The sequence below is a fragment of the Thamnophis elegans genome, chromosome 3, assembly GCF_009769535.1.
Source record: "Thamnophis elegans isolate rThaEle1 chromosome 3, rThaEle1.pri, whole genome shotgun sequence".
Classification (NCBI taxonomy): Eukaryota; Metazoa; Chordata; class Lepidosauria; order Squamata; family Colubridae; genus Thamnophis; species Thamnophis elegans.
In genome coordinates, this window is record NC_045543.1 from 50,973,427 (window position 1) to 50,998,177 (window position 24,751).

At 35.9% G+C, this 24,751-nt stretch overlaps 1 protein-coding gene and 1 long non-coding RNA gene across 10 annotated transcripts in view; one reads left to right on the forward strand and one right to left on the reverse strand.

Moving 5' to 3' along the window:
- Nucleotides 1-456: 456 nt before the first annotated feature.
- Nucleotides 457-24,751, reverse strand: part of NRG1 (neuregulin 1) — a 162,685-nt gene continuing 138,390 nt past the window's right edge. For 5 of the 9 annotated variants that reach the window (XM_032214217.1, XM_032214216.1, XM_032214214.1 and 2 more), the window contains 6 exons: nucleotides 19,843-19,866; nucleotides 14,411-14,513; nucleotides 11,223-11,349; nucleotides 7,623-7,753; nucleotides 6,558-6,761; nucleotides 457-4,903 (listed from right to left, as the gene is read on the reverse strand). In XM_032214217.1, the coding sequence (XP_032070108.1) occupies nucleotides 4,249-4,903; nucleotides 6,558-6,761; nucleotides 7,623-7,753; nucleotides 11,223-11,349; nucleotides 14,411-14,513; nucleotides 19,843-19,866 (1,244 nt within the window). In that variant the 3' untranslated portion in view covers nucleotides 457-4,248. The remainder of the gene's footprint in view (nucleotides 4,904-6,557; nucleotides 6,762-7,622; nucleotides 7,754-11,222; nucleotides 11,350-14,410; nucleotides 14,514-19,842; nucleotides 19,867-24,751) is intronic. The other 4 variants (XM_032214215.1, XM_032214213.1, XM_032214212.1 and 1 more) reach the window with 1 other exon arrangement.
- On the forward strand, nucleotides 14,851-23,817 carry LOC116506454. The gene is made up of 3 exons (XR_004255029.1): nucleotides 14,851-16,074; nucleotides 22,326-22,387; nucleotides 23,453-23,817. It is a non-coding gene; the product is annotated as an uncharacterized LOC116506454 (long non-coding RNA).

The window sequence follows — 24,751 nt, forward strand, 5'->3', positions numbered from 1 at the left end:
CTGAACTTGAGCATCAGTTACATTCATAAGAGCAATTCTTTATTCTGACTGCTGTTTCACTTGACATAACTTTTTTTTCCAAATTAAAGATTAAATAGAAGTGAGTAGAAATACCACGCTCAATACATTTATGAAATAACGTTTGAATGCATAAAATAAAATTGCCCTGAGAATTGAAATTGCCTTTCAATCGTATGTGGTTTTCTTACCACATTGGATATTTCTACATGATGTTTTGTTTTATGAAATGGGAGTCATTGAGAGGAATGGCTTGTAATCCATTCTTGCTTATAACCCGTAGCTATTCTTCACACCACTATTGAAGTTAACACTTATATCTGTCATGGATGTAGCACTGATTTATAACCATAAATGCAGTCCACAGCTTAATTATCTAGATGGAATGTTCTTATTGTCCAAAACCAACTCTATCACAATTCATTCAATTGTGCATCACAAAATGATGAGAAAACAAGCAATATTCATGCACAAACTAATCTGGACACATCAATTAACAGAGTAAGATATTAAGCTAACTGGCACAGTAGTGTTACCTATTACAACAGGGCATGCATATTTTCATTATGGACTGAAGGTTGCATTGGCCAGTTCAAGTTACCCTACCTGAAGTCTGAAGGGACCCAGCATAAAATTAAAGAATTAGGAGCAGAGCAAAAATTCAAGTTGATTTAATTTAAATTTAAGTTTAGCTGAATGAATTTAAATGCAGTTACATGATTACTCCTCATTAATTTAATTGCATTTCTTTTCTGGTAGAATTATAACTGGTTTAGAGCCATTTTTCAATGTACGTGCAATTCTGCTCAGTGCATCTTCCTGAAAGCCATATTGCATTGATTTAAACTCTCTCCCTTGCCCACATTAGTTGTTTACCCATGTTTTAAAAGGCAGTATTATAATCAAAGTAACTACCCTTGCTTATGAAGTCACCAGGAGTTGAGTTCCACTCAAAGGAAATATCTAGTAGGGAATCAATGCCAGGACAACAAGCTCAAATGCAAGAAGAGTCTAGTAGTGCTTCCCCCATCCACTAGTCCAAAGTGAGATTCAGCAGCAAGGCAAGGCAATCAAAATGCATGAATTTCTCTCCCCAGGTTCTTCTGGGGATCCCAACTTCAATACTGCAAGAAAAGTTTTGGGAATGATGACGTGCACCCAAAATGGAGGGAGATCAAGTTTATGCACCAATTTAGTATTGGTAAGCACAGAAAGGAGAACATGTGACAGCCTCGCATAGGTGTGTTTTTAGTTTCAGAAGAATGAATGGAAAGACAGTTAAAGGTTATAGGGACATTATTGTAATGGAAGCATTGTCTGCCCTGGCAGGAATACAATGCATTAATGTATTTAAAAGAAAGGAATGTGTGCAGAAGACTATTGGAACAACATGATAAAACTGGTGAAATGTTTAGTTTCTGAAATGCTTTTTAATCTATATCATATGCTAGAGAGTTGGAATAGTCTTTCTGAAATCTGAAATTATTTCTTCTGTTTTCTTTTATATTGGAGCCTCAATATACTCTATCAAGTACTCTAAGTGAAATATGTACATGTCTGTTTCACTATTCCCCCTGAATAGCCTACATACAATAGCCATAATGACTCTGAAACAACAGAAAACTGAAGAAAGATTACTGGAAGAAGTATGTATATTAACAACATAGTCGACATTCAGTGTCAAGGATTGGTAACATTCTGGAAAACTTTCTCTGATCTGTCCAGCCTTATGCTTAAGAAACCTTGAAACCTTGGCACCTCAATTCCCAGAATTCCCCAGCCAATCATGCTGGCTGGGAAATTCTGGGAGCTGAAGTCCAGAAGTCCAGAAACCCCTGCTTTAGGGTTTTGTTTTGTTTTGGCAATGCGGAAAACTCCCCCCAGATTTAGTCAAGAGAAAGTGAATGCAATTGAAGCCTGTAAGTGAATATTAGGAAACATATATAAAGTAATAGAACAGTAGTCAACACCAGAGTTTGCTTCAATATCCAGTTGAAGTCAATATGATGATTTGGAAACTGGCAGTGAATGTATGTTGCATCATAGGAATGTGATTTACTGATGCTTCTGAAATGTAAATATCACTTTATAGCACAATTCTACCCAGTGCTATGCAGAAGTCCACTCTATAATTATTTTCCAATACATAGTACTAGGATTGCCATGTTAGCCTTCTGTAATCAAATTAACAATTCTCCAGACTAGGCCTTTTGTGAAGATACCACTATTAAGCAAATTTGAGCACTGGGCATGTTTTTATTTTAATAAAATAATTTTTATGTGAACCATTTTGCTTTTCATTCACAACGGTATCAAACGGACATGACTGCCAACACTACGAAGGCTAAGAGAATAGGTTTGTTAGTCTTTGGCCTCTGGGCTGCATTCTATAGTATGATATAAATCAAGGCTAATTTTATTCCAGATTCAGGTCTCCAAAATAAATTACTGGCTTGTGAATTAAGAAGCTGCAGTAATGTTGTTGCTGGTGCCAAATTAAATACCAGACCTGTTTGTTTGAACTTAGTCTGCCCAAATGATGCATAAAGCAGGGCAAGAGGTTACATATTTGGGGGAGAAAATCATAGCATAGATGATTACTTTACTCCTAACTACAGCACAGCACTCTGTTTCTCCCTCCTCCTGTTCCTCTCCGCTGAGGAATACATTTCACTTAGACAAGCTTCCTTCACCTGTCTCGATGTGGTTGCTCTAGAAATAGAATCCTTCTAAGTGATTGGGCCAATCTGGAGTTTAAATAAATGCATTTGCTCTTATCATGTCCAAATTGTTTCTCCAACATGCCTCGAAGAAAGGCGGCTTCCATCTATTTCCGGCCACATGCATATATATCTATATATCTATATTTATATAACAAAAACCCATGCATGACGGGAGCCTGAGAAGTATAAACATGCTCGTCTTACTAATACTTAGGTAAAAAACATAATAGGTCACTAGGCATACAGATCATGTTTATCTTTTTCTATCAGAGCTTATTTTACGACATTTGGATTCCACCCATATGTAAACTATAAAATTTAAGCACACGGGAAGTGATAATCCACTGCAAAGTCCTATTTTTGGTATGGATCATCCCAATTTAAAGTGGAAAAAAAAAGTGCTCTACCTGAAAATATTGTTTCAAAATTACTGTAATTTTAGCAGTGGGTATTACATTTTCTCTGCTTTTATCCACTTCCTTGATGGTCTAAAAATACCTGCTTTGGTACTTCAATTTACTTAACCCAGGATAATTCAGTAGCACGTTCTCCTACACAAAGGACACTAAAACAAGAAACTCTTTGCTCTTGGACCTATCCTATTAATTTAAAAGATGCTTGCATAGAAGGACTTCCTGTCAGATTGGATCCCACTATGCTTCCGTCAAACCACTGCGAACATCTAGGAAAGATTGTTACACAAATCAAAACTATGTGCTTGCATGTCCATGTGTGTCTCAGTGAAAAGGTTGTTGTTGGTAGCAGTGATAGCTCCTATTTAAATTCAAGTAAATTCTTGGGTAATTATAGTCAAATGGACAAACCTACAGTGATGTCTAATATTGGATATAGTTCTATGCTTCTGAAAGCTGTATTATCCTTAAAAAAAAACCAAAAACAAAGGCAGGCTATTGGACCTCCCCATTTTCTCAAGGTTTCCAAAATAAATCTTGTTTTGTCAGAGAGCAACTCATAAAATGCAAGGAAATAGAAGCCTCTTCAAAGAAGAAATGAGCATGTTTTGTTTCTAGGTTGGTATGCCAGTATGGATTTTTCTTTTTTTCTTTTATCAGAGCTACGACAAGCAAGACAGGGAACGGTTGCAGTTCTTACAGACCATATAGCCAGTCGCCATGAACCCGATGGGAAACAGACTGTTAGAGACTTCTGCAAAATACTGTGGAACAGCAGTCACTAGTAACTTTTACAAAACTTGCTCTCAACGTAACATAAAGGCACCATTGATATCGTTCTCATTTTTGAAATACTGTAAAAAAATTGCTACATATGGCACATAACACGTTTGTATATACATTATATATTTAATTTATAAAAGTTTTTTCCCCCTCCTGTGTTTTTCTTTTTAAATCCTAATAGCGTAATTGCTAAAATAAAATAAATTGTTTTAATTTAATCATGGAGTATTTCATTATATAAAATAAAGTTTTACATGTGAATCTATGTGGTTTTTTTTAAAGTGTTTCTCTCTTTCTCTCTCTCTCCTCCTTTATACAGCGATGGGATCCTGATTAGCTATTACACCAGACAATCTTGCTTGATATTCTTCCTGCGTTGAGAAGCGGCTGGCTTGGTTAGTCCTAGTGTCAGTGAGCCTATATGTAGCAGCTGATTCTAGTTCAGCGGTTGTAGCATTTTGTATGCTCAGAAAAGGTGTGTCTTCACCTATCCTGTCGTCTTCTGTCTCACTCTCTGAGCTACTGTTCTCACAACTCGTGCCAGTGTTCATTTCCAATCGAGTGGAAATGTGGCCATTGGGCTTTGTTCTTTTGGCCCTCCGACTGTTGACGAGTTTCTTTGGAGGCTCTTGTGTAGGTTCATATTCCTGCGTGGTTTCGTACTCCTCATCCTCTACCATCCTCAGGGGACTTGGTGGTAGGCTGTTGCTTTCATGGACAGGATTGTGGTGGTAAGAAGAATTGAACTGTTGTAAGTGAAGCTCGTATTTTTCCCGCAGCCTGGGTGGGGTCACCAGCAGGAGAGGCCTCTCTTCTTCTATAAATGGACTGACAGCTACAGACGGGACAGACATTGTTAAACTGGAGACTTGTGGAGACATTTGTGAAGCTGGTGATTTTGGAGAACTTGGAGTGTGGAAATCTACAGGAGACATGCGAGCTGGCGTGGTCATGGCAGATACGTACCTAAAGAAGTACACATAAAAAAAAATTAAGCTGAAGAATAAAAATGTGATAGAACTATGATGGTGGTAAGAAGTATTTATTCTTCCATGACAGTAATTGAGAATTTGAATTCAGATGTAACAGCCACACATTTTGTAAGTAGAAATGTGATTTCTATAAATAGCTACTAGCTACTGAAATTTAACTTTAAATTTCTAGGCTAAAATAACATTAAATGATCATTTATTCACTTCTCTTGATTTTCAACATGCAAACCCAACACCTGAAAAAATTGAATATTGGCAATACAACTCACTTTAATCTATGATTTATTCCAGCCTTGGACTCTCTTTGACATTTCTGAAGCTATAATGGAGCTTCTGCTACTAACCATGCAGAGAGTTTTTTTAAAAAAGAGTGTGACTCTCTTCCTTCTTTATTGTCTTTTAAAAAAGATTTCCATCTTATTGCAAGCAACTGCACTGAATACAATACATCTATCCAAATTTTAGGATTAAGAAAGAAGACTTTGGATGTTCTTCAGCATTTCTTGTTTTGGTCCTCTACAATGTCAACATGCAAAATTCCAAATTTTCATTCACTTTTCCAGGTTTTGTAGCTATTAAAAAATCCAGGATGAAATATAGATAATAAAAGCTATTCTAGAGAGTTAAATATTTAAACTCTAATGCTCACAGAATTAAAATTGTAAGAAATGTAAGTATTGTAGAGCAATGGGACTCCACCTTTCAAACTATTTCTATAATAAAACAGTCAAACAGTACTGGTTGTATTGAAGAAAGTATGGCTTATTTATTTATTTATTTATTCATTTTATATTTTTGTACTCTATTTTCTGTGCTATTTTACCTCAACAATTAGGAATTAATGAAAGCACAGGCAAGCTTTGCTTTCCAGAAAGGAAACAAGATAACGCTGTTAGGTGAAGGAATGAGCCAATTCAGTCAAACATTCTCCACAATCCAGATAATTTTATCAGAAATTAATAGCAAGTAAAACCAATATACAGTAAATACGTGAAGACTGTATTGATTCATGGATTATGGTATTGTCCCAAATAGTAGAGTTTTGTTCACCTTCTCATCTTTATTTTGAAAGGAAAAAATGCTTTTAACTTGCCCATCTGTTCAGTACAGTGTATGAATAGGCAATTAAAAAAAATTATTAAATGGGAAAGAGTGCAACTTTATTTAGCACTGCCTTTTAAACATTCATTTTCAACTCTTGTCTAGTTATATTGCTATTCTGGTTGCTTTTCCATTCAAGCTGTATATTTTCTCCACACTTCTAATATAAATCACACTCATTGATCACCATATGCTGCAGTCGTGAAGATGATTTTGGCCATTTTTTCATGCAAAGCTAATGATACGTTCTAGGGTTAACCAGTGGAGACATACGGCATAGCTTTAAAAACAATGAAGGAAAAAAGCTATCACAAAAGCACCAAAACACTATGAAAATGGCAAATTATTATATAAATATGGATATACAAAACCTCTGTTTAAAATTTCTTGATATATATATATACCCCAAAATAAAACCCACCAACCCGGATAAGATTTCAAGCTGCAGTTCTCTGTCTGTGAGGATCTGGATATGCCCTACAGTATTTCAGATTGATATCCTTCTTAAGATCAGCTCCTGTGGATACCTTTCACTGTGCGGTGAATCGCGGTAAGAGTCCGGTGTGTCTCGTGCGTGCCGGAGAAAACTGTTGTATTCTCTTGGTCCAGCAATGCCATTGAGGCGACCGCGAGGTCCTGAGGGGCTTGCGTGGCGGCTGTTCTCAACTGAGGAGCACACAAGGGCTGAATGACTTTCAGAGATTATGCTTTCGGTCCGACCATTACTCCAACTGACCACGAGCCGTTATGAAAAACAGAAGAGAACATTTTAAAATTCAAGAAGAGGAAAGTGAAAAGAAAGTATCTGACAGGGTCCTCTGTGTATCTGTTGGGCAGCAGTGTTTTACATTCATTATCTTGCTGAAGAATTGAGCTGATCATTCTTCCCTAACTGTTGGGAATATAAAAAGATAAACACTCAATCTTAAACTAACATCATTTTTAAGATTTTACTGTTATGACCAGGGGTGGTATTCACTTACCTTCCCTACTGATTTGCAAATGTGTGTGTGTGTGTGTGTGTGTGTGTGTGTGCGCACACGCTTTTGGCAAAAAAGGACCTAAATGGGATGCCACAGAGCCGGGACTGGTGGGTGGGGCCACCCACGATTTCCATTACTGGTTCGGGCGAACTTGTCTGAACTGGTAGAATACTACCTCTGATTATGACATAATGAACAATGCCAGAGAGTAGGACTATTCTACGTCAAGCAAAGCCAAATTATGTACACGAAAGAATAATGATGAGTAAATGCAGTAACTCATCATGGTCCAAATGCAGTACTAATTCTATAAGTGAAAATTAATGGTGTGATATAAAGTCCACAGAAACAAGGCAGTAATTGTGAAGAAGCGGGCTAACATGTTGATACTAAGACTTGCTTCTTTTCAAAGGAAAAATCAAAACAGGGAAAAGAATCAAAGAAGCAAAGGAAGCTTAATAAAATAAAACAATTTAGGACATTTCAGCTACAAAAAAAGTCCATCACCTTTAAATCCAAATACTTCTGTTTACTGTTTTTAAAACTTACTTTGGGGTTTGGGGTTTGAGTTCAGTTAACAAATACATTGGCTTTATCTGAGCCTCCTACCTGTGGCTGGGAGTTTGGGTGACAGTTGTAGAATGATGTGTAGTTGAGGTATAGTGACTTGTAGAAAAAGATGCCTCAGTTTCTCTCTCAACAGCATGTTCACTGGATATTATGTTTTTAGATACATATTGCTAAACAAAACAGACACACAGCATTTATATATAACACAATTTAAAACTACTGATCAATTCTGTACTCCTGCCTTATACCAGGGATGTCAAACCATGGTAAGTTTAAGACTTGTGGACTTCAACTCCCAGAGTTCCCCAGCCAGCATGGTTAGGTGAGGACTTCTTGCTCTGATAGACCAGTGTCAGCAAAAACCACAACAACAACAACAACAACAACACACAAGTCTTAAAGTTGCCACGGTTGGACATCCCTGCTTTATATATACATATGAAAGGATTTCAAAAATTGAAGTGGTAGTACTTCTCAAATTAGCAGTCAATACTTTTATTCTCCCCAGAAGACATTTTCCTAGAATTAATTCAAATGAAAGTAGAGTGATTCTGTGGAAACAGTAGTTTATTATCTGCAGAATTCTTTCACCAAAACAAATCTATTCTAATGGAATTCACGGGTAGGAATAGGACTATTACCGAGCAGTTTGAGTGGTAGATTTATTTTTCTCCTTGTTTTTGCTCACTGTATTTTTTGCAATCTTAATTGTTCATGACGTGTTTGAATGTTAATGACAGGGAATTAACCTTGTTTTCTATGAAATGGATTAGGAATAGAATATTTTTCCTGTAATTTTATGAATTAACCTTTCAAAATATTTAATTTGGCTGTCATCTGATGTCTCTGAAATAATGAAGAGACTTACAAGTTTGCTTAGTGACTGTTACAATGGCACTGGAAAAAGTGATTTATGATTGGTTTTCCACTTCTGATCGTTGCAACGTCTTCATGGTCATGTGATCAAAATTCAAACACTTGGCAACTGATTCATACTTATGATGATTAGTGACCCAGGGTCACATTATCACCTTTTACGACCTTCTAATAATCAAAGCCAATGGGGAAGCCAGATGGTCTCAATTTGAGGACTACCTGTGTAATAAAAACTACTGGCAGTAGTGAAGGTTTGATTTTGAAGTGACTAAATAATTGGTCTAGCTTGTCTACAAACTGGTTCTTTCTGAGAATGATACACTATGGAAAATGTCTGCACTTTTTAAATATACAAAAATATATACTGGAATACATAAAAATCTTGCATCCAATGAAACTGACAGCAAGACCCCTGTTGGATATTTAGGATCTTCCATGTTCAATAAAACTGATTCAGCTATAAAGTGTATATTGCTACCTGGGTACTGTATCTGCCTATGGGAACTTCCCCAACCAATTCTTGTATATTGATCAGACCTTATTCTGTTTCAGTTCAGAGTGGAAGCTAGTTGGTGTGGGGCAGTAGTGGGATTCAAATATTTTTACTACCCCTTCTGTGGGCGTGGATTGGTGGGTGCGGCATGGCTTGGTGGGCATGGCAGGGGTAGGATACTGTAAAATCTCCATTCCCTTTCCACTCCAGGGGAAGAGTTCTGCAAAATCTCTGTTTCCTTCCGATCAGCAGGGACCCAGGAGGCAGAGAATAGAAGGGGGCAGGGCCAGTCAGAGGTGGCATTTACCGGTTCTCCGAGCTACTCAAAATTTCCGATACTGGTTCTCCAGAACAGGTCAAAACCTGCTGAATACCACATGTGGTGTGGTACTGGGTGGTGTGGTGTGTGTGTGTGTGTGTGTGTGTGTGTGTGTGTGTGTGTGTGTTGGAGCGGGAGGGAGAAAAATAGAGAGACAGAAAAAGAGAAACAGAGAAAAAGAGATAGAATATACATACTGCAGGCATATTTCTTCTGATACGGAAGCTTCTGAGAATATGTCCTTATTGCTATTGCTTTTGTCCTAGTCAATAGACATTAATCCCATTCAATCTGGGAAAGAACAACTTACTCTAAAGGCACAGACATTTCTTCTTACTTTGCTGTGGAAGATAATAGAACTACCTAAACTATCATACATATTTTGTGAGTCCCCCTCAAATATTTCTTCATAGTGATGGATTTTGCTTTTTCTTGAAATAAATTTAGGCTGTGGGTCCTGAATGCATTTTGAAAGCAGAACAAAATCATGAACTCTGTTGAAATGAATGCAAGAGAACCAACACCAGAAACTGAGTTAAAACAAGCGAAGATTTGAATTATCTGCTTTTCATATTGAATTTTCTCAATCAGGAGAAAAAGGTTCACACATTCACTACACCACCGAGATTCCTTTGACAGTTTTGTGGGTTCAGTTTTGTGAGAAAAGGCTCAGATGTGGAATATACAAACATTATTTTAGATCCAAAACAGAATGGTACAATTTATAATCTGAAAGTTTAGAGAACTGTCTCATTAGATTTCTCAGTTGAGTGAAATTTGTGAACAGGGAAGCACCACAAAAATTCCTTTTTTGCTTAAAACCACTCTAATTTCAGATGATTTCTCCAGCACATTCATCCTAGCCCACATTGATATGATATGCTTTCTACAGCAATGCATCCTATCTTGCTGCAAGAAGGTTCTGAAGACAATTTCATCTGATTTTTACTTATGGGGTGGAACTAGCACTGCTACTATAGTTACAAAATGTTTGTGGTCACAAATGTTTTATGCAGAAAATTGCTCCTTTAATCTTTTGTATCTTACAAGTATAATGTAAAAATCAATTTATACCTCAACTCAGTGACACCAACAGGTTTGTTTGTATACATATATGTGCATACTGTATACATATATACAAACAAATATAGATACGGTATATCTGTGCATGTTCACATAGCACTTAGTAAATGAGCTTTTTTAGTACTTTATTCATAAAGTATTTTTATAGTCCTGGTATTAGCTTTTAATATATTTCTGTTTAGCAGTAGTTTTTTCAGTTGTATTTTATTATTTGCATTTATAGCATTAGAGCGAACCACTCTTCTATTTATTGATTTTAGAAATGCTTCTTACTTTTAATTTGAACCTTATAAGCATCTCATAAAATTATACAAAATGCTGTTTATAGATAATAACAATAAATAGTAAATTAAATGCTGTTTTATAGATAATAATTTCTTATTATTACTCTTAGATTTTTATCCAGTGTTTTCTACACATAATTCAAGATGATGAACATACTTAATATACTTGCCTCCTGTTTTCCCCACGACAAACAACCCCACCAGCATCTAAATATAATTTCACAACTGTTTTCAGTTAAATCAGCTATTGCATTGTTTTAACAAACTAAATGTAAGATATGACCCGGCCGAGCCTTAAAGGAGTGTCAAGCGCATCATCAGTCTCGAGTTCCTTTGTGCTCACAAGAGATCTTCGTACAGCCCACCTTTAATTCATTGACTCTTATCTACCACATATTTGCTTTGACTGTTAGTAGTTCAGATTCTTGCAGTAGTGTTACCAAGCAATAAACCTGTATTCATTTGAATTGCCTTGCTTCTGGTTTCTTCTGCCTTACAACTAGTGGGAGAATAAGATAGTGGTACTATTTTTAAAATTGTTAAAAGGACTAAATGTCACTCAACAAAGCTTGTGCGAAACTTACATTCACCAGCTGGACATTCTCTGGCGGTGGATGAGGATGGTGAGGCCCGTTTGCCATGTTGACCCTGTGATTGCGTTCTGATCGAAGGCCTTGCCTGAGACGGTCATGTAACTTTTTCCGCTGCTTTCTGAATTTGAAATTTGGAGGAACTTTAGTATTCAAATAGTTGACTGAATAAAATAGTTCTATAAGCCTTATTGACCATAGCACGTTCCCATTATAGAACTGAATTTTTATCATTTGAAGGTTCAGAAATACCAGGAGCTGATGGACAACCAGTATTAAACTTTGCCAAAGGTACAAGAAGATTTATTCACAAATCATGTTTCTGATATGGTATCTGGAATCTTGAAACTATACCAATCTCATCCAGTGGCCAATTACATCACGGTATCATATGAAGATGCTACAGAAAGCAGATTGTACTCCAGTGGTTTATAATACATGTAGCCAAAGGAAGGTTATTAGATCCAGAGGAGTAGAATTTTCTAGGAAAGTAGCTTTTTTGCCCTTTCATGTATTTTCTGGCAAAAACAACACACTGGAAACCTTATTCCCTGTGGCTAGGTCTTTGTAATATATCCGGATCAGGGACCCTTTGGAAGACCTTATTTTGAACTCTGCAGCTAAGTTGTTGCCTGCCAGCAACCAATAATGTACAGCTGAGGGCTGTGTGTTGGTTTTTCTATAGCTTATTTGCTAGGCAGTTTACTTTTGATGGTAAAGGTATAGGGGGGGAAAAGTAAGTTCTTCTAAAATAAAATAAAAATATCAGAAACAAAATGGTTCTATCCCGCATGGATTCAAGAAATGATTTTGATTCTGAAAGAGGCAGCAATTACTGGCTGGAGTTTTTCAACTAATTCATTTATTAAAAATGCTGAATCACTCACTGACCTCTCCTGCCCCTTGGATGAGAGAATGTTACATTAGCTGCACATTCAACTAGGCTGAAGATATGTGCTTGATGTTAGTCCAAACACACAACAGCATCCACTCCATATATTGATTTTTCTTTCAGTAGAGGGGGGAAGAGAAAACTCCTTCTCTCTGACTGCCCAAGACTGAAAATAAGGCTTCCCTCACGCACCTAAATGAAGTTGCCTCGATTATCTCCATATATGGAAAGGAAAATAACACCCCCCTTTTGCAGAAAACTAAAGTTAGCAGGTATCCCTCCCTTCAGGGACAAGATTTTGAAGAAAGAAGAAACAGTGTTACCTATTCCTAAAAGTCTTGTCCTGACATCATTAAGGAGAAAGGAAGGGTATATGAGGGGAAAAATATAATTACTGGGCCAAATTCCTGCTTTAAACTCTCAAACTGAGATATTGAACTAGCAAGATTTTGATTTTCTCAAATCCGGGGTCAGCAGCATTTTTAGACTTAGTATTATTTAATAATTATTATTTTCGCTAAGATAACATCAGAAAGATGATTCTGGGGGGGGGGGAGTGGGATACTTAAAAATAAATAGGAGCTTCAAACCTTAAACAGGCAGTCCTTAAACAGTTACAAAGTTAGAACAGGACAGAAAAAAGGACTTATGACCATTTTTCATACTTATGACCATTGCAGCATCCACGTGGTCAAATGATCAAAATTTAGATGTTTGGCAACCTATTCATAGTTATGACAGTTGTAGTGTGTCAGGGTCATGTGGTCCCATTTTGCAACCTTCCAACAAGCAAAGTCAATGGAGAATCCATATTCACTGTGTCACTAACCTGACAACTGCAGTGGTTTACTTAACAACTGTGGCAAGAAAAGTCATAAATGGTGGCAAAACTAACCTAACAAATATCTCACTTAGCAATGGAAATTTGGGGCTCAGTTGTGGTCATAAGTCTAGGACTATCTGTAGGACTCTGTAACACAACCAAGACTTAAATGCATGGATTCAATCCCATGGATTGAATATGGAGATTTCTTTAAAATTGGATGTGATGGTTCCTCATCAGAGCTAAAGAAGCAAAAGGTTGGGGACTAAAGGGTCAAAGTTCAGGTTAGCTCATTCTTACAACTTCCTATTATGTCTAAGCTATGCATGTGCACTTTCTATAAGTGAGAAGATAACATGGTTGAAAAATGTGTGTTATTGTTTACATAACAGTTGCTATTGTTATGGCGACTTCTAAAATGATTTAAAAGTATTGCTTTGGCTCTTGCACGTCCATAACACCTCTCTGCATTTCATTAAAGCACTCAAGGGACTCTTGAGAGGAAAATTCCGATGAAAGATAAACAGGCTCAATATTTCCACACCTATAATTCATTCAATTAATTGTGCTTAAGATATCACCTTGATTAATACTTTCACTGAGTCCACCATTGCTGAAAGTAATATCAACAGGGAAAAGAAAACATACTTAGAAAACTTTCGAAGTCTTATCAAGTTTAATAAAAGTTTTGACTTCTCTCCACTCAGAAGATGGATAGATGAAACAATGGGAAGGACACCTTGAAGGTTGGTTATGTCTTTTATTTTTTTAAATGCCATAAAAGTAAATATTTTTGCCTGTAAAAATGTATCACCAATATACTAGGCAAAACACAGCTCTGAGCTGGGCAACATTTTTGTCTGAACAGCTCACTCTGAAGAAAGATGCCACGCTTTAATTTGGAAAGATAAACATAATCATAATGATTGTGAACGAAAGCTTTAAAACATTTCCTGAAAGTTGTAAAAAGTCAATATCAGGCTATATTTACATAATAAACCATAATATCAACAACATCAATTGTTGCCAATTGATTGGAAGGGGGTAGATGTTTGGACGTTCCAAGTTTCATTTATCAGACACCTTTTGACATTCATTATTAGTGTGATTCACCACATCTCACACACTGCTAAAGATAAAGACAGTTCTTGGATTTAAGCCCAGCTCAGTCATTGTGTGTAATATCATGTGGTACAACACGTTTCAAGGTGGAAACCTTTTAAAGCAAATGGGATGTTTTTGCAATGATCTCAATGGATCATGAATTAGATTAGATTATAAGAGATCACTTCCTATGCAAAGCTGTGACAAATTACATACTACATTCCAGCTATGCTTACAAACACAGATAAAGTTTTAAGTTTATTAAGCCACCTAATTGTGTATCAAGATGCAAATATGTATTTTTTAGTTTTGTTGTGTTTTGTGAGGTCCTGATTACAAAACTGTAGAAAAAAGGATGTTTACTTGGTTTTGCAGTATGCCACAACACACATGATGCCAACAACAAGAAGAGCAATGCAGATGCCAGTTATGGTCAACACCCTTTTCTGGTAGAGTTCCTCAGCTTCTAGAAAATGAGAAAATATAGATGGTTATAACATGTACACTGGATGAAAAAACAAGAGACCACTAAATACAGCTTATAGTCTATCAATTTATAGCTACAGTGAAAGGATGACAAACTTTATGCTCAGAAATGCTAAACTATATTCAGTATCACAGATGTGAGAAAACTTCAAGTTTCAATATCCGTGATACTGAATATAGTTTGTCATTTCTGATTGTAAAGTTTGTCATACTTTCACTGTAGCTATAAGTTGATAGACTCTCAAGTTTAAGTTTAAATTAAATTTAAATCAAATCAAATCACAATTCAATGTTTTGTTTAACATAATTTAAAATTTATGAAGCTGTCTAATGAAATAAAAACAAGGCACTGATAGAACAAATCATTTTGTTTAAAAATAGGGTTTTCTTGCAAAGATAGCTGGGATAAAGATTGGACCTCCGTCCGCCCAATTTTCTCTTTATAGTCTCTTGTGGTAATTTAAAATATCCAGTTTTTTTTTCAATATTATTTTGGTCTACACAGCGGGTGTCAAACTTGCGGAGTCACATTGCATATCACGATGTTTTTTCTTCACGGAGCTTGGATGGGCATGGCCTCCGTGTGACTCATCCGGCCTGCAGGCCACCAGTTTGACACCCCTGGTCTACACCAATCTTTACATGAGGAATGCTAAATTCTACTTTGAATTTTGCTACGCCGCATGGGAAAATAGCATAATTTATCAGGAACTGACAGTAACATTTAACTTTATCCACCTCCAATAAGCAATATGCATTGTACCATAGACATTATATGGTTGATTGAATAGTAAAGAAAATATGAAGATATTTGGGTGAAAAAAAACTGTTTTATTGTAGTGACCTTAGTCTAAGTTGCTATAATCAATATGAACAAATTCTTAGGAAAAGATAATCAAATTCTGCTTGGTAAAACATAGTTTATATGCTAAAGAAAGGAAATGATACATTTAGGGCACTGATACCAATGGTGCACAGGAATAAACACCAGAATGAGCCAGAACTTTGTATTTTTTCTTTTTTTTTCTTTATCTTACTTGGTTGCTAAAATTTATTTAGCTTTTAATTTAAAATTGTGCAATCATATAGTTGCCAATCTCAAAGTAACCATCATGTGAATGCAACAAGAATTTGCATTCATAATGGGAATGTTTTTAGGAATATGACTATTCAGAGTTAAAGAAGGGGACTGGAAAAATCAGTACTCTTGGAAATGAGTTTGTCATCAATGGAACAGGATTTGAAAATCTGTTACTTTTCTGCTTTGCGATAGTTCGTATTTAGCAATTTCCTGGTCTGGTGATCTTTGTATGTTTGCAGATAAGACATCTGTTAGGGCTTGCTTTGCCTTAGCCTGTTGTTTCAGATTGATTTTTGGCAATAAGCACTGTCAGGTCCCAAATTCCTGACTTCTGTGGTCACTGTTGCTTTAAGGATCCAAATATTTTCTTAGACACTGACCCAATATATAGTTTGACTATGTCATATTGGCCAAGATCCAATAACTGGCTGTGTCTGCTGATATGCCGGGCCGTTTATTGGTATGTAACCATTTTGGAGGGGGAAAAAACATGCTGTCTGGATTTTTTTTTTAAAAAAAAGAAGCGAGATAGGATTTGATCAAAAGCTTATTGCATAATTTTCAAATGCTATTTTCAGCACACTACTTTCTTTTTTATTTCAACATCTAATACTAGTTTTAATGACAATAGTGCTGGGATTGAGAATATCTGAAAAAATAATCTATGTTATGGTTTTTAACGTTTTGTTCTTACACTGCTCTTAGGTATAAGGAATAGGCTACCCAGATACTAAATTTTCAGGCTCACTCACCATGAATTATAAATTTGTGTATAAATATATAGGTTGGAGAAAGCAAAGGTTATTAACTTTTTTAGATTCTTACCATTAGCCATTAGTTAGCCTTTCAAATCCCTTACATTCACTGAAATTTACACGAAGGAAACAGATTCTTAGGGACATAGTATTTTTCCTCAAATATTTCTCTGTGAGAATCACCTCTCCCAACCTGGGCATTCCATGAAATGTAGTTTATTTTTTTTAAAGAGAGCATAACCTCATATATATGACTTTATATGGCATCCATATTTAACTCTCAGTCTGCTTTTAGTACTACAGTTTGAAATTCCAAATAAACCAAAACTAAAATTTAAAAACGATCTTTCAAACCTTCATACCTATGATACAATGCATATTATTGTTTCCTATAAGCCAATCCCAATACAAACATTTATTAACAAGTTTCTAAACATACAGTATTTATACAGAAATGAACAATACTGATTATGAACAAAAGGAGGGGAGGATCAGTTTTGTGAGAAAAAAAAAACTAGAATGCTCAAATGATTATACAAACAAAAATCCAAGAACAAGAAGAAGAAGTACTGAAACAAACACAAATATGGGAAGAGGGAGAGGAGAGAAAGAAGAAGGAAAAGAACAGATGAAGGAAGAAGAGGAAGCTGAAGGGAAATATAACGTTAGAAGTTGAAAAGTCAACTATAGGCCTGGCACAGCATGCTTGATAACTGGAAGGAAGAATAAGAAAAATGCTTGAAAATAAGACTGAAGCGGAATTTAAAGGGATTTTACATACAGCATAACAACCAACCTATGCTCTCCCGATTGATTAGCCAAATAGTGGAGTCTTATTGCTATATAATCAGAGATAGCAAAAGCCATGCTAAACACAATCTAGTACATAGGGAATAATGCAGTTCTAAAAGAGTTATCAGAATTCTCTTTGTAGCATCATTCATTAATGGGTTAATTGTATGACTGCTTCCCCCCTGCCCACTGCCTAGGATGGGTACACAAGCTGTGTGAGCTTTATATTAACTATAATTAATGATATAGTTTTTTTCAGTGCTATATCACAATGGATATGGTGCACTGTGCCTTTCTAGTGACATTTTTATGGATGTTTAGTGCAATGCAAAAGCAGGGTTAGCTTTATTCAGTATTCTCTCATTTTTTTCAGTCTGCTCATCGCTAATAGTCCTGCTCATCCTCTCTTGAGTTATGTGATCTTGTTTGAAACTTTAATAATATGCATTTTCTGCAAAATCACTTGTCAAGCGCATCCTCTTTTGCAGACTTTATGTCTCCTTCCCAATGGCTGTATTTAGGCAGATACTACGGGGATACTAGGAATGTATTCACATTACTAAACCAACATCCTCTTTTCCAAATCTACTTGGCTTCTGTTGTAGGCCACATGCAGCATGATGTGGATATGGATATATATAGTATTTTAATATAGCTCTGCACCAGTGGTGGGATTCAACCAGTTTGTTCTAGTTCAGGTGAACCAATTGTTAAATTATTCCCACCTCCCACTGGGCTCCGCCTGCCTTGCAAGGGAGAAATGGGCAATGGAGCAGCCAGCACAAGGGAGGGAGAAGGCTGCTTTCCCCCTTTCTTTTCCCTGCTCCTACTCCTTCCCTTGTGGTGGCCGCTCCATTTCCAATTCTCCATTGCAGTGCAGCACCCAGGATCCACTTTGATAGTCGAGAGTGGAGGTAATTTAACAAGTAGTTCACCTAAGGTCAGGTTGGCCATCGCGGGAGGCTTGCTGCACATGTGCAGTGGAGCTGGAGGATGGGGATGAGCCACGCCTCCGACAGCCAACCTGACCCTGGGCGAACCAATTGTCAAATTATTTGAATCACTGCTTTGCACCATGAGATTTATAGCCAATCATATGACTTGGGGAAAAATCCTGCCACATAGTGAGATTCTAGAATTGGCAATGTAGTATAATTATGAAAAAATATGTCAGTATAGTTGTGTTAGCTACATTTTCCCTTCTTTCTTTTATGAATGCGGCCATACAAGGATTTAATATAATGTTGCCAGGCATGTAATGTGACATTAATATGTATATTATCCTGGACTGGCTGGGCATCATAGTGAAGAAGTCCTAAACAGCAGTGAAACAAAAGCATCCAGAGCTGAACAAAATATAAAAGAAAGAACACTACTAATTTGCCACTCATACTTGCACATCTGAAGCATCACAATGGGCATGTAAGTTGTGTTTAGAAATACAAGAAGTCAGTACTCACCACAACTTTAAAATCATTTCTAGTCAAAACAGTTTAGATGTTAAAATTTAAGTCCTGAGTAAGGTCTAATTTAGAGTTTGAAGCAACATTCAATTAAAAAAAGAAAGGAGATAAAGGCAACAAGTCAAAGGTGGTGATGTGGTAAGAACAGACCTTTCCATACAATCTCTTTAACCTCAAAATAAATTTCTGGTCTGAATAACAAAAAAGGACTGTAGCTCTGAAATAATTAATTACAGGTTCAGTCCCCATTTCTCTTCACTTAGAGTTGGAAAAACAAGTCCTAATCCTGAAGGCCCAAAGCTTTGTCTTCGCATTTTATAGTGCCTCTCTTTCTCTGTATTCCACCTTCTTTTCTCTTCTCCCCATTGTATAGGTAGTCTTTAAGACCACAATTGACCCAACGTTTGCATTGCCAAGCAAGATATTTTTAAAGTAAATTTTGCCCCATTTTATGAACTTTCTTGCCACAGTTATTAAGTGAATCACTGCAGTTACTATCATGATTGTTAAGTGAATCTGATTTCCCCATTAACTTAGCTCCTCAGAAGGTCACAAAAGGTGGTCATATGACCCTGGGAATGCGTGTTAAAAATCATTGATGTGATAAGTATGAAAAATGGCCAGTCACTTTTTCAGTGCTATTGTAACTTTGAACGGTTACTAACCAAATGGTTGTAAGTCAATAACTACCTATATAACCTTTTTCCTTTTCATGGTGCAAATCCAATAAGTATTTTCAATCAGTTGTTTTAGGGAAATATGCAAATAATGGTTATATAGAATGACTTCAAGTTATTCCTAATAGTTTCCAAAAAGGAGACTTCTCCTTGTTATTTGCTGAATGTTTTATATCAGTTAATTTCATACGTGAAAATTGAATAGGTACTTTCAGAGATATCAGCAGTAATATATTGTTGCAAATTTTAAAAAGTATGCCAAGTTATCCTGTCTTTTGTGGGCATCTCAAGCACATTCCATAGTGGTGTCTGTGTGTGCATCTCTTTCTGTTTTTTTCTCTCTCACCGATAAACAGACACAAACACACACAGGCGTATGGTTATGAGAGCTGAGTTAAGTGTAAATAGGGAGCTGGCAAAGGCTGTTATAGCTGTATGATCCCTTTTGAAGCACAAGGAAGTTGGTTAGGAATTGAAGGTGAGGAAATGAAAAAAAAGTTTTCAATCTTTCAGCAAGCTAAAAGGAATGATTGGTCCATACCCATAAATTCAATCCCAAGGTGTTCTGCCAATGCAGAAAGTTGACATAAAAAAGAAAGAAAAGGGAAAATAGTTTCAGAAAAGAGCAATACACCTCACTGAAAAAAACAAATTGCACATGGATATTATACCTATTAGCTGTTTGCACACTGAGACAGGACAAATGCCATAAGATTAATGGTGTAGAGCTCATGTAAGCTTTCACAGGCTCCTTTAAAAAAATTATTTAAAAATATTGACTCTAAACCAAACCATACAATGGTACCTGTATATAATTTAATTAACATAATGACTTCACCAATGTATTTAACCCTTAAAAATATTACTGAAGTATCTGAGTTTACTATATCATCTATGCCACATTTCAGGTCTAAAGTATCCCCATATAAAACATGTTCCTTAGTATATCTATGATCTATAGTGGGGAACTAATCTTGGAATTCCCTATACATAAAACTACACTGTTCCTTGTTTTTTCAATCTTAGGAACTAAGATGTGTGGACTTTAACTCCCCAAATTGCCTAGTCATCATTTTGGAAACTGAAGTCTATACATCTTAAAAGTTGGTGAGATTGAGAAACACAGCTTTTAGTCTGCTGCAGGCAGAATTAAGTTCAGTCTACTCCAAGCTTACGTTAGTAGGGAGACACTATAAATCTACACCATTCTGTACCTGAAGTGGTAGTAGCCTCTTCTACTAAAACTGATTTGGAACACTTCTTAGATCATAAAAAGCAATGAGAAGAATTACTGAAACTGTTGTGTTATGAAGCCTCAGAAAAAAAAGTAAGACTCAATCTGATCGGAGCCAAATTTACAACAAGTAACTTTGTAAAACCATGAAACAATGTATAAACATTATGTGTTTCAGAGTACTATATGATAAAGATATTGATTCTTATGAGTGATTTCTCCCCCTTCGGTGGGAGCAGAAAACAATGGCGTTACAGCAGATAATGACTAAGAAGAGACTGTGTGTAGTTGCAAATGCCTACCTCCCATTTGGGGTGCCTGTTGTGTTGTGGCTATTGTAATTGCTGGAAATAATTCAGACAGCATAATGTGTTACAAGGAAACTATACTGATACTTCAGCTAAAGTACAGCTAAAGTAAAGTAAAGTAAAGTAAAGTGCATCTTTAGTTCATTCAAATTGTTTGATACTATTATAGACAGACTAATATGGATTGAAAATCTACTTCATTGCAATATTTGGAATGTGAATAATGCATGGGTTACGGTTTTTTTTTTTAAAAAAACATGATAATATTAGATTGCTGGCTTTATGAAACATTTCATTGATTACTCACAGCTTTGTTATGTAATCATTTAATTCTTGTATCAAGCTATAACTGCTATATTTATCACTCAGGAGCAATTGCTGATTCCTTTCTATTGGTGTGTATATACTATATTCATTTTCACTTCTTATAGGTTAAAATATTCCCAACAGTGTACACCTTTCCTTTACAATCAGTCATATTTTAAGGGTTAAATAAAATACATAGGTTTTTCCATATACTTAAGAGCCAGTGTTACCTGCTACATGAACACTACAAACAAAATATATTAGTTACAGTTGCAGAGAAGTTTCGGTAGATTTGGTGACATGCTCATGCATAATTATTATTGCATATTGTAGTTCATCATATGGTAAGATAGACAACCCAGATGAATTTCACATAAATTCACTAATTTCGAACATCTTATATATTAAATAATTGAATGGCAAGTTGAATATAATATATATATTATAATATATAATATATATAATTTTAATTCATTCATTTGTTCATTCATTCATTCTGGTAGCATAAATCATGCATAAGGAACATGCACTGCTTATTCTAACTCCAGAATAAATGTAAATTAAGAATAAATGCCAATTAATGTTTGAAATTCATATGTTCTCTTGATTTTGAAAGTCTCAGTCCTGCTTGCTAATAAGTTCAGTGCTAAATATATTACTCCATACACTCACAGTATTATATAGCTACTATAATTTTATTTGCTATGCCTGCCTTGAATGTTACAATTTATAATAGCTTATTTAAATAATTATTACACAGGGACACAGTCTATAAATAGCAAAGTGATAGCACTTTGCTTGTACTTTGCTGTTAAAACTCTGAGACTATGTTTTCACTGAGTCGGAGGTGGGGGGAGCAGCTTTGTAATTTTTCTTTTGGCTTGTTTGTTTAGGCAGTTCTGCCTATGTGGACATGTGCCATACCCCTAAGCTCCATTCTGTAGTGCTTTGAAGTTGAAGACAATTATCATAATCTATGCATGAAGCTAATGACTTACCAAAATTGTGATGAAACAATTTAAAATCTAAAATAATTTGGCTGTGGGGCAGAACATAGTGATTTATTCTATTATCTCGTTAGGAACCCCTCTTCCCCCTCCTGCCTCTAATTTCAAAGGTAGATATGCCTGAACCAAGTAAAAATAACTTTTAGTAATTTTGTTGTCTCTTTTGCAGCAAAGGAGATGTCTATGTTGCCTGAAACTGGTGGACCTCTGCTTGAATGCCAACAAGATAAGGTAAAATTTATTCTCAAAACTAATCTTTATTGACTGAATATTAAAAGGCATGGTGGCGGATATCACAGGTGATTATTAGGGAGCAGATGCCACGGGTGGCAATTAGGGAGGATGGATTGGTGCCATAAGAGGTTGGTCATAATAATGGCCTGCCGCAAATATTCATCACATGGTTATGAGGGTGCTGCAACGGCTGGATTTTTGAAATTGGGTTATGAATCCATTTTTTCAGCACCATGGTAACTTTGAACAGGTATCGAACGAATGGGCATAACTTGAGGACCACTTATATCCCTTAGAACTGGAAACCACTGAGAATTAAATTTTGTGAAGTTGCAAGTCTTATTGATAGGATTAATATAGAAGAAGCAAAGTGGCAATTTTCTAAAAAGTTATTTGTATCAGGAGTAACTAAAACTTATAGCAGTACTATGTCCATTTTTTGGTATTCATTTTACCTTAGGGTACATTATAAAATAAATCCTCAATAGGTCTTTTAGAGTTACTCACATAATATTGATGTTACTATTCTGATGTTACTATTAGCAAAACAAAAAGAAACCCTTTTTTTGTATATCTGTACTTCTATGTGACCATTTTAAACTGCTTCATTTTGGATTATTCTTGTGGGATGCAAATGTATATTTACTTAATACATTATTAAGGCTTTAAAAGAGACCTTTGTTGTGTGTGTGTGTGTGTATGTGTGTATATATATATATATTTAAGGAGTCCAGAATTTTTTCTCTCTCCCTCCCTCTCTCCCCTTCTCCAAATAAAGGGCTCAATTGTTATTCTCGATAAGCAGAGACTTCATGTTCATATTATGCCTTCACTTATTCTTGGTTCCTGAACATTTTATATAATAGAAAAAAAGTTACAAAATTCTTTCAGATATATTTGGGTAATGAAAATATCAAGAAGAAGCTCTCTACTAATTGACTTTTTAACCCAAGAAAAATATTAGGCAATATTAATTCAAAAACCCTTCCTTGGGAAATCGCTTCTAATTTAGAAGCTGAGTGCTTAGGATGGTTATAAATTATTCATATATTTTTTTCACAGACATGAAAAATGTAACCCATATGACTGATGCATACTACCTTGCCAATGGAAATTAAACAGGATCATTATGAAGCAGCTGACATTTTTCACTGCTGTTGAATAAACCATCAAGGACTGTTTGGTAGCGCTCTGTACATTTCAAAAATGATTTGAAAGACATGCTTCGGGCCATGTGCAATAAACAGGATCTCTCTACTACTCATTAAAGCAGGTCATTTTTTTGAGGGGGGGATTCAGGCTTCTTCAGGAGTTTAAAGAAGAGATGCCACTGCTTTAAGGAAATACTCATTAAATGAACATGATACTCCAACAAGATTGCACAGGTTGGGCCTCCTCCGGGTGCCGTCGACCGGACAATGCCAGCTGGTGGCCCCCCGAGGGAGGGCCTTCTCTGTAGCTGCACCGCCCCTGTGGAACGATCTACCCACAGAGATCCGGACCCTTACCACTCTCCCGGCCTTCCGCAAAGCGATTAAGACCTTGCTGTTCCGGCAGGCCTGGGGCTGTTGATTAATATCCAGCCCCACTTGACTGAATGAATGATGTATTAATTTTAAATATTGAATTTTTAAAATGCTTTTATTTTGTTGTGAGCCACCCAGAGTCCCAATGGGAGTGGGCGGCATACAAATTTTATTAAACTCAAATTCAAACTACTCTTAAAGCATTAGTATTCCACTAACAACTTAATCAAAAATATTTGGATATGCATAGAACTGTAAGAAATCTCTATGGTAAACTCTGCAGTCATAAAGTGTAATCTCATGGCCAGTTTTAGCTTTGGACTTACTGGTTATGAATTATGGGAACCTATAACATTTCTATAGGAAGTCAGACTACAAAAGGTTGTTTCACAAAATCTCATTAGGTCTGCCCAAGGACTTGGTTAACTCTGTAATAGCTCTTTAGAACCCTACTAAATATGGGCAAAGCAGAGTATATTAACATCCAGTTAATCAGAATCAGTTAACCTTGCAATTCAATATATAAATCTGAATTGTGACATGTATGCCATATAAATGGCATTCTCTTATTTATGTTAAATTGGACATTTAAAAAAAAATAACTAGAACCATTTTCCTCAGGCCACATATTCTTCAGTACTGTTCATTGATTATATTTGATAAGGATAATATAAAACATGTTTTATATCCAATTTCCTCCATGACTATTGCTCAGAAATATCTTACTTAGATTACATTTGGATAGTTATAGCTTTGTAATGATATTTAGCCTTATGTTCATATTTAGCTCATTGAACAACTATTAATTGGAATCAATATCATTCCCCCCCACGCA